This window comes from Micropterus salmoides, unplaced genomic scaffold (assembly GCF_014851395.1).
Source record: "Micropterus salmoides isolate LMB-PRFRI ecotype aquatic unplaced genomic scaffold, ASM1485139v1 Ms_hic_scaffold_2050, whole genome shotgun sequence".
NCBI lineage: Eukaryota > Metazoa > Chordata > Actinopteri > Centrarchiformes > Centrarchidae > Micropterus > Micropterus salmoides.
In genome coordinates this window covers 2,627-13,749 of record NW_024041208.1, presented here as the reverse complement: position 1 = coordinate 13,749, position 11,123 = coordinate 2,627, and the positions used below count along the sequence as shown (strand labels likewise).

Sequence of the window (11,123 nt, the reverse complement as noted above, 5' to 3'; positions counted from 1 at the left end):
GGAACCTGCCTCAGCTTGAACACACAAGATGAGTGGAAAGTAGGTGAAGAGCTGGATTAGTTGTCACAGTGACGCAAGCCGGTTGATCCAGGTTTTCAGTTTGCCACAATGTGTGAGTTGGAGCCTTTGTAGTTTGCTCTTTTATGTTTTGGCATCATGGAGGAGTAAAAAGAAATGATGATGTAGTTTTGTAAACATGCAGCAAGCAAGTCAAACTGCATTCAGAAGGTCAAGCAGACGTGACGAGTACCACATATCCAACACTGAGAAATAAGTGTGGTGTAGAGCACAGTCAGAGAAGCCTTATTTAGCCTAAAGGATGAATTCATGTCATACAAAATCCATCAGCTAGTGTCACAGCTATCTAAAGTCTCTTTTGTTCATGTTACACAACACAAGGTTTTTTCCTTCCTGGACAGGGAGTGTAATGTTCGACTGAGATAAATTAAATAAAAAATCTAAGGCCATCCAAAAGTCAGCTCACACACTGGGATAAAAATAAGCCAGAAGGGCCATTCCACCTTCATTTGGAACTAAGAGACAGTTGATCAGATTACATGTGACTTTGTAAAACTCCAAAAGTAAATTGGATCCACATGGTGGCACCTGTAAACATAGAAAGCAGCGTTCCAGGGAAGCTCGTGTTTTTTTTCCTACAAAGTGCAAATAAGTGCAACGCCCTGCTGACCAAATGCAGAAGTTCCTCTGACCCTAAAATTCAGAGGAAGTGTCTAAGGGCAATATGGGCTAACGAGGCATTTTATTCACCTTTTGTATTTTACTGCAATTTGTAACTAAGATTACAGGTAAAAATGTATTAATGAGTACTATAAAACTGATGCAAGTTATGAAGATGGAGGCCTTTAGAGAGAAAGAAAACATATTTTTAGAGGGTCAGTAGGGTTAGTAAGTCTTGCTTTGCTTGTAAGAAGGTGGTAGGATTGTGACTGAATTTTAAAAATGTGACCAGCCTCTGTAATTCAAAGGGACAGAAGGTGGGAATGAGTAAGGCCATCCATACCATTGTATTTTCTTCTGCTCACTGATAAAATCACCAAGGGTCAAAGATTATTTCATGATTTTCTCTGAAGCTGCAACATTTTTTTGTTGTGTCACTTTGTTTTTAGTCCCTATGATCATTACCCAAAGCCGTGGATTACCCACCTTCATCTTCACCACTACAGACTTGCACAAGGGGATACTGAATGACGCATGCAGAACATCTGTGACACCAGGCCCACCATTTATGTAGGAAGTGACAAATGCCAATGCCTGGATAGGGAAAAGAACAGAAACATTAGACAGGCTCTGAGTGAGAGATTAGTGCACCAAACAGTAGAGAGGTGTCATGAAGAAGGCGTCAAAGAATTGGACTTATTATAAAAAACTGTTCCATAAAACCATGTGTTTTGACTAATGCAAGTTCATGACTTTAAAATACAGACACACACTTAAGATGTCAAGCAGAGATATTTTTTTTATTATTACCACCATTATATAACCATGAAAAAGTCACATTGAGATTAAAAATCTATTTTACAAGAGCATCCTGGCATTTAATCGGTTTATTTAAAAAAGAAAACAGAGAAACAAAGAGACCAGTTGATATATTTTATATTTTGATATATTTTCAGCAGTGAAATTTACATCGGTTGTCAGTGGACGTTAGCTAGGGGGAGATGGAGGACATAGAGTTACATACTTTTTATATACAATCTGTGGTTACATACCAGGGCTGCTCTGAAAATGAACACCTTTCTGAAGACGTATGCAGCACTACTTTATGTTTATAGTGACAGGTCGGTGATGAGTGAGGTCATTCAAGATTTCCCGCATGCCTCTTGTCAACTTTCATTCCTCCTTCAGAAGAAAAATCTTTGTTTTTTTAGTTTGATGGTTCCTTCAAGCATCCTAACGAACAATGAGAAGAGGATTTGAGCTCTTGTATAGATGATTGTGACAATGACGTGGTCAGAGTTAGATGGATACCTAATTACTCACATAGTCATTTATATGGACGAGTAGTTTTTCTCCTTTTAGTGTTGTCCTGTTTGATTTATTTTTCCTTTCATAAGGTTTTTGTGCTATGATTTACACTATTTAACACCTCTGAAACATTTATTTAGATACAATTCTTGAAACACAATGTATTATTAAACATACAGTAGACTTCATAGCACCCCAGGGAAACGTTATAAAATGAATTGTTCTAAATTTAAGACTGTAGACGGAACATGATTAGCATTGTATTGTATATTTTGATGTATCTATATATCTTTATTTTGGTCAGATGTTCTCCAGGAAATTAATAAAATACTTGGAATAACTCTTGATCTTTGACCCAGTTGCCTGTATCCTGGGGATCGTTTCCTCTCAGTTCAAAGGTTCAGATGCTTAGAATTCTTCTGTTCTCTCACAGACAATGTATACCTTTACAGTGGATTATTTATTTTGAAGGACAGGCTACTAAATTTAGTATGGGACCCTTTCTTTCCCTACTTGGGAGACGAAGCAATCCGAACTCCAAAGGAGGACTTTGGGGACTAGAAAACAATTTGACGTCACAGGACGAACAGCTCAGGTGTAAATGATAAAAATAACAATAGCTGAAATCCATTTAGCTGCTACAGTATCAGGGTCCTGGTAGTGTGCATGCTGGCACCGTCACACTGTCAATGCTTAGAGGGACACTTGAATGGAACAAAACCACTGTTAATATTAAGTATAAAGTCTCTGCTGTGAAAAGGGCCTATTGTCATGGACTGAAAACATGTTACAATCACTTTAGCTTCTGTGATCTGTGATTCTCTGATTAATTTAAAATATGTTAAGAAAAGAGGAATTATCCGTGACTAAAGGAAAATGTTCAGTATTTTGTAAACCCACATTCATGAATATTATTTATAAAGTGTAATACCGAGTGGTTTTCCTGGCCACTAAAAATGGCGGTGAAAAAAAAACAAACAAACATGAAAACATTTTCTTAATAAAACAGTAATTTATTTCCAACTGAAAACTAACATTGTCTGAACAGCACATTACAGGGGCATTGTTAAGATATTTTCTCCAAGGCTCAGTGATCTCTTTCATACAGTACACTTGGCATGTACACGGCATCTCCTTCAAACGAAAGAAAAAAAAACAAAAAAAAATAAATGAGAAGAACGCTAGTGACAGAAGAAATAAGCCCATACGTGGGGGGGGAAAAAGAATGAGAAATCAAAGAATCCATCCTGGAGAAGTAGAAAGATGTCTGACTGTACAATTACCAAGCATTTTGGTTTACTTCTAAGCCACAGAGAAAGAAACTGGCTCGCCTGACAAAAGCAGACGACGGCACAGGAGGCACAAAAGACGTGACACAGACAGGACATCCCGTAATAAGCTCACACACAATCGACTGGGTTCCAGCTTTTAAGTGTGAGATGTTTGACAGTTTCCATTTAGTTTGTGGATACTGTATTCTGGTTTTTTTTCCTCTTTGTAAGCCAAGTGTTGGTACACTACAATCGAAATATAAATGCTGCATTCATTAAATACATTAAAATCTGCAATGTAACAACCTTTTCCTCTGCATATGTAATTCAACACAGCATCTACATGAAAACAAAAAGTTGGCTCCTTTTCTGACTACCGTTTTGTGCACAAGGCCCTTCACCCCAATCGGACACAAACACCTTCCATGTTTTGTCCCCCCCCCCATTCTTACCCTCAACCACTTGCTCCAGCCTCTCTGCCAACTGTTCCCTTTTTCCTTTCATTAATCCTTTCACAATCATTCACAGACTGATAACTTGACAGAAAAATAAGTGCTGGATAAAAACATGAGGTAAGAAAGTGGTTTGATTATAGATCATGCAGAACATGCAAAACAGCAACAAAAAATTAGCAAAAGGAGAGTAGGAAAAAAAAACAAAAAAAAAGTGTGCATTTAAAAATGGGAGAAAAAAAAAACAAACACTTACACAGCTTTGCGTCTTTGGTTATAAAGTAGGTCAAACTATTTTCACAGCTTTTCATCCACCCAACGGACCCCTCAAAAGTTAATTTCTGTTTTTCATGTTGACAAAAAAAAGTCTACAAAAAGTAAGTTAATCATTTTCTTTATCGAAACATTTCATCACATCTTAACAGGCGTTCTCCTGTACAAACCCTCCTCGCTCTTAATACTTTACACTTTACAAAATATACATTCAACCTGGATTTCACCTAATGTAAGCTCGGCTTTAGTGTTAGCACTATTTCATGAGAAGAATTTAATATATGGAACGTATTGCCTACTTACTGAGATCTACTTGTTGCGTGAAACTACCAAATTTAATACCTGACAAATTCTAAAATACCAAAAGACCAAAGAGAAAGGTTTCTTTTTTGTTTTTATAAGTATCTCCATGACATTGTTCATTTACATTATGAAAATAGCAGCCCTGAAATAAATAAATGCAAATACTAAAACTGAACTAAAGAAAAGTATTATGATTAATGTCAAAGTACGGTGGCTCTGAGAAAACAACACAAGCTTTGTGTTTCGACTCGCTCAACTCGAGCCGAGGCGCCCGCCGGTGTCCTCCTCCACTCACGGAGGACAAATCCTCTCCTCCACTTCTCCCTCGGCTCTCTGGCCTCTTCCAGGCCTGGAGTGATGTGGGGTGGAGATTATGGGAGGGACAGTCCTCACTGGATGTTACAGGACTCTTTTCACCACACTGGCCCAGCACAGGGATACACCGCCTTCTTCCACCACTTGTTGCCCCAACAAATCGAGCTCTATGTGCCCTTTGGCCCCCAGTCTCCTGCACGAGAATAGCATGCAGTTTTATGGTGCGCACCGGTTCCCCTGCCCCTCCTCCTTTTTCAGCTTTCTTGCAGCCAACCAGAGGGACAGAATATGGTGGTAAATGTCTTAATAATATGAAGGCCCGGTGACTGCAACATGCACTCACTGAAGCACGGCTCTTGGTGGCAAACAAAGATGTCGCTGTTGTTGATTTTTCCTCAAATGGAGCATACTGAACGCAGAGCCTTTTACTTTAAAAGGAGCTAAGGGGACGGTAGCAGTTGTTGTCTTTACTAACAGGATCTTCCACTCCTGTCAGTGGGAGGGGTGTTTTTGGGGGGTAGGGGGTTCACGCCGAGGTGATATTGGGCTGATGAGGGACACTCTGACCCCCCTCATGGTGAGCCAAGAGGGTGTTGTTGTTTATGACGAGTGGGTGTTGCTGCTGCAGCGGCGGCGTTGTGCTGCTGCCCTGACTGAGCTGACCGGACAGCTGGCCGAGCTGCTCCGAGTTGGCCAGCGACTTCAGCACGGCATTCTCGCGCTCCAACACCGAGTTCCTCTCGTATAGCTCCTTGATGTGCTCCTTCAACACCTCTACCTCCTCGCGAACAGCATACATCAGGTGGCTCTTCACCAAATCCTGAAAGAGAACACACAAAAAAGGAAAATAGTTTTAAAATAGTTTTTCCAACACAGCAGATTCCATCCTCAAACAAAGTAAAGGGACAAATATCATCTCAGAGCTTTAAGCGGTGTGTTCTCGCTTTGGCAACACCTTTAGCATGTAAGTGTCTTTGCTGTGGGGGTTATGCAAGTGTATTTTCCAAGAGGTCAACTGTCTGTCAAATTGCATGAGCAATACTGAGTGTTTTGTTTGCTTTTCTGGTGTGTTTTTTTCCTAGTAAAACTTGTAGCTCAGAAACAGGAAAGGCAGAAGCTTTCAAGACTCGAACATTATGGGGAATCATGGGATATTACATTAAATATTCCCAAGTGAGTTCCATGTTTAGCGTCTCTGCGATAGTTGTGTCACTTTAGCCTAGGCAGTGGGAAAACTTGTATGACAAGTCACTGTACGTGCTTGCAGAGAAAGTTACCTAACCACATTTAAGACATTGTGGAAAACTCACCATTGCCTGCTCAATCTTGTTATCGATGGCGACGACGCTGGCACCGGATGCACTGGAGAGAGAGAAAGAGTAAGATTAGATTGACATCAGCTCTTTCACATTCAGCAACTGACAAATATCATCCATAGAGTGCCAAACATGACCTCAGAGGATTTCACTGGTACTTGAGAGGGAAAAACAACAATCCAACAGTCAAACCTGCTTCCAGAGAATGGGATGAACAGATGTGAGATGTAATCATTTTTCAAAACACACTATTTTTAGTACACTTGATCGGAAGTGTCAGATTAGCACTGTTCAATGCTGTTGAAAAGGCAAAGAGGGATGATTTTAAACAAACAGGTCAGACTATATTAATTACCATACCAGAGATTTACATGAAAATGCAAGTCGCACTGTGGAGCCCGTCAACGGCTCCTGACCATAACAAAGGGTCCTTTAAATGGTTCCAGTGATCACAAGCAAGTAGGAAACAGTCACATTTCAATACTACTTCACAAACTGGACCTTACACCTACCCACCACCCCTCCATGTTCAGTCTAATGTCAATTTACTGAGTCATCTTTGGCTTTCATTATAGACACTATGCACTGATAAATTGGATGAACACAAAAAAAATCTTGTGTTTAGCCAACCAACCTACCGAACAATCCCACCTTATATTTCCACTGACTTTTGTGCTATGTCAAGTGAATATATTTGTGTATTATGCTACAAAAATAAACTTGACCACGAGGAAGTTTCCACAGATCAGAGCATGATCACATACACACACTGTAACACATAATGAAAAATTAGAGCCTATAGTATAATAAATAACTAATATTTAAAAACAAAGAAGCACTGTTTGTCCAACACATTTCATTAAAATGTTCACTGATTATATCTGCAGCAGGAGCCCCGACAAATCTCACGCAGACTGTCCATGACTCCACAGTGATGAAATCAGATTACAGAAAGGGCGGGTTGGCTCCTCTCCTGCAGGAATTGTGTTGTCGGTGCGGGTGATGGCGCCATCGGTGATGGGTTTACATTGTTAGTAAAATGTCATTGTTCTCTACTCTCTGTATGTTCTGGCGAAATGTAAAGCACTCACACCGGTTATTGATGCACACTTTGTTAACAGGTGTATCAATCCCTCCGAACCCTCCCCAAAGAAACTCCTCCCAATGTTAATATAAAAGATGATCAACTTACTTAATTACGCACGATCCGGTCAAAAAGAATACGTTTCAGAGTTTACCTTTACCTCACGAAAAAAGAAACACAAACAAAGGGTCTTCATCCGTCTGTACAGATAATGGGGTCTTGCACAATCGCAGTCCTGCTTGGATGTGGATGTCAAAAAAGACGAAAAAGGATCGACGCGTTTCCATACCGCTAGACGGTGCTCTGACATACATCTGGGGTAGAAGAGGGAACATGATGTGCAGCCCGGATCTAAGGACGTTTTAAAATGAGTTTAAACAAATTTGTGATACACTTATAATAAAAAAAACAAAACAAAGAAAAACACATGTTATGGAGAAGTGATATACTCCACCAACATAACTACTCAACTATGGGCCGACCCATCTTAAATACACAAACGTTGCAGCTATTGCGGGACAACAGTAAAATAAATATAACATCATTCATGTGAAATATATTCACGTGATAAATAAAAGAGGTGTCGTTTGCGCAATTGTAATGTAGCTTGTGCACCCAACTTGGGAAAACTGCAGAAACACGTAAAAGCGTGAACTAACCCCAGCAAACACAGTTAAACGTACTATAGATTCATTTTAAAACAGTCTAGGCCTACACAAATGTAAGCATTATTCATCACCACACTGTGACCAACATCAATCATATGGAGCTTCTTTACTCCATCCAGCATGGACTGTCCCTGCGTGTTGGGGAGCACGTACAGCGCGGAGGGGGTGGGCAACCCGCAACAGCACGTAGACTACAACAAACACCAAACACTAACCATCAACCACAGAGAATAAGGTGGCCTGGGTGCCAAACAGCTGATGCGCGGAACAGAACCAGAGGGAAATGTCTATTGAACAGATTGGATGGCTACCATGTCCGAGGTGGCGTAAAACACTCAGCTGCCCATGTGTGAGTTAAATGCCGCCATATAAAGAAGTGCAACACTTGTGAGTGAGTGAGTTTAGAGTGGGAGCGTTTAGATGCAATAACACAGACAGTTAACCATACCAGTACATATGGAAGTTAACTAATCCGACGGTAGAAACACATGGCAGACACCGTATATAAAAGTGCATTACCTGGCGCATCTTGACCTGTAGGACACCACACGTCCTGAATATGGTCCTGAATATGTCGGCGAAGTGACCGGCGAGGAGGGCAGACTGTAGCTCATTTTGCAGCGCATGTTTTCGTTCCTCAAAAGCTTCTCCAAAGTTGTTCCCGTGTCCAACTCCACTGAGTGTTAAAACACGGATGCCTTTTGTTTGAGTCGGAGTCAAGCGTGTCTTAAAACCGCGCTGGGTCACATGTTGAGAAAACAAAGGGGCGGAGTTCAGCCGCTCCCTCCCCTCTCAGCCTAATCGACTCATAGAAAAGTTCAGTGAGTGACATTATTCACCGCCAGCCAAAAACTGGACCTGTCCGGTTGTCCCTGTCCCCTTGTGCTGCAGTAGAAAATTTTACAACTCTTGAGTTGGCAGTGTGTTTGGCAACCAAATGAATTATTGCATAAAAGTTTTCATGTGCTCATGTTTTTCAGTCACCTCAGTCAACTTAAAGCAGTTAGCCTGTAAAATCTAGGTAGAAGACATCAAAAAGAAGCGTGAAAAGCTAATTTAGCTGGTTCATTTCTTTCATGAACTGTATACTAGTGATAGAAACTCAAATGAGAATGCTGTATGTCTTTATTGGTCGCATTAAGCTAATATCAGTGAAATGAAACACCAAAGCAAGACACATTGAATCCACTTGGTGAATTCATGTGCTTTGTAAGTACTGGAGTTCAACATGCAGCGTCCCACATGTCTACAGTCCTCCTCCTCTCCCTCCCTTTCCCAGGGCAATGCAAAGAACAAAACATGTGAGGCAAAGTAGGACTTTAAAAATGTCAGCTCATTTTTCTTCTCATTTGAATAGTTGTCAAATTACAGAGGATCTAAAAAAAAAGAAAAAAAAAGGCTGGACTGCAGTTTGGACATGATGTACAATATGACACATCCACACGGATGTGCTGACAGCGGGGCAAATGAGCTGCATTCCTGAACAAGCGACTCACTCGGTTGCTTGATCTAAAGGCCGATAAACAACACGGGGAAAAGAAATTCCTCCCTTTGAAGCGAGCACTTCCACATCTTGGACAGTGAGAGAGAAGAATGTCCACGAGCTTTACCTGGAATGTGTTTTTATCAGTAATAAAAAATAAAATAAAATAAAAAAAAAACAGGCAGGTTGGATCAAATTTGATTGTCAAGTGACCAGGAGATTTGGCCTAAAGGAGTTATAAGAAATGTTAGAGACAGAAGAGAGGAGGGAAAAAAACCCTAAACTAATCTGTTGTCATTCGGTGTCCAAGGAAAACAAAGCAAACTGTACATTTTATTCAAGGAGGAAGACATGTGGTGGGTTTATGTAAGGACCACTTGCTGCGTTAACCTCAACATGGGCCTTCCTTCCCTGCAGTCTGAAGCAGTGCACCCTCCCTCCCCCAAACAAAGTCTCCAGGACCACAAGGCAGCACATTCCAACTCTGGACACCTCCGGCCCAGAGACCAGCGCTTCTAAACCGAGACATCTGTGTCAGAGCCACCATCCCGCTGTGACAACACGGTCAAGTGTTTCACTGAGGACTAGCTATCATAGCAGTCCTGTAACCACAAAGCTTTTTGTTTGATACCAGCTGATGTGAGCTCCCCCCCCCCCCCATCATCAGCATTTCCGCTACACACTTGCAAAGCTGCTCAGGAGAACAATGTAAAAATGACAGTGACTTTATGGGTGGCTCTACGTCACAGGAGAGCAAAGGGCAGTCTCCTCCATTTCTCCGGGTTTATCACATGATGTTTTATAGCGTCAGAAATTGAATGTGTTGTCCATTAGGAGGGCACAGATGCATCGGCACACGTCCCCATTGCAAAGCATACAAACACTCACTGTGGGGGGAGGCAGCTGAATAAATTAGACCTTAGCCTTTTGGTGATAACCCCCCCACCTCCACCACCCCTTCCTCCGCCCCCTTTGGCAAGTGTATTTCAAAACAATAGCTGGAGGGTGGAGGCTGTAACAACAGAGGGGTGTGCTCACTGACGACTCACTGTTTTTCCTCTTCCAGATGCAGAGATCTGTTTTAGCCCAGCTTATGTCGTTGGTTTTGAAAGATGCAGTTCGGCTGTTACACCAGATGGTGTCAGCAGAGGTTCTGACTAGTTGGGACACAAAAACTTCTGTAAAAATGCACAGAACAGCTTCAGGCGAGAGGGGTTCAGGCGAGAGGAGTTTAGTCATGTCTTACCTAAATGATCACATTCACCTTCTTGGCAGAAATCTACCAGGCGCTTCCATTTCATCAGTACATTTTACAAGCTGGCTCAAAAATGAGCGTGTTGTTTCATAATATTACCTCTCATTATTTCTGTTAACGAGACAAAAAAAAAATCATTCAACGGCCACAAGGATTCTGTCATCACGGCTCCGAAATTTTATAGTTGTGATCTAGCAAGTGAAACTTTTGGTCACTATCTCCCCCCTGTAGTGTCAGCCAAAAGCTATAAACGAGTGGCTTCTCAATTTGACTTACTGAGGAGGTCAAAATAACTGCATGGCCAAGCAACCAACCAAGCCAGCCCCTCAACAGCCAAACTAATGATCACCCTCTCTGAAGACAAAGAGTCCAGTATTTTTGAAAGAGGGCGTTCTCTATGGAGAACTGTGAGCCCCTCATGTTTACTTCTCTAGTTAGATAAATTAAATTATGACAGCACACACATCCTGTTGTCCAGAGAAACATTATATATATATTATATTTATATATATATATATACATATACATATATATATACACTATATATATATATATATATATATATATAATACACATATATATATATATATATATATATATATATATATATATATACACATATACACATATACACACACACACACATACATACACACACAAATATATAAAACACGTCGTAAAGTAATCTAGTTTTCCATTATAATTTCCCAGAACCCA

At 40.8% G+C, this 11,123-nt stretch overlaps 1 protein-coding gene across 1 annotated transcript; it reads right to left on the bottom strand.

Moving 5' to 3' along the window:
• Positions 1 to 2,978: 2,978 nt before the first annotated feature.
• Positions 2,979 to 8,433, bottom strand: LOC119915309 (TSC22 domain family protein 3-like). Its single transcript, XM_038734847.1, has 3 exons — positions 8,188 to 8,433; positions 5,911 to 5,962; positions 2,979 to 5,420 (listed from the first exon to the last, which is right to left on the bottom strand). The coding sequence occupies exons 1-3, from the start codon at positions 8,292 to 8,294 to the stop codon at positions 5,127 to 5,129; spliced, it is 453 nt and encodes a 150-aa protein (XP_038590775.1). The 5' UTR covers positions 8,295 to 8,433; the 3' UTR covers positions 2,979 to 5,126.
• Between the last annotated feature and the right edge of the window lie 2,690 nt (positions 8,434 to 11,123).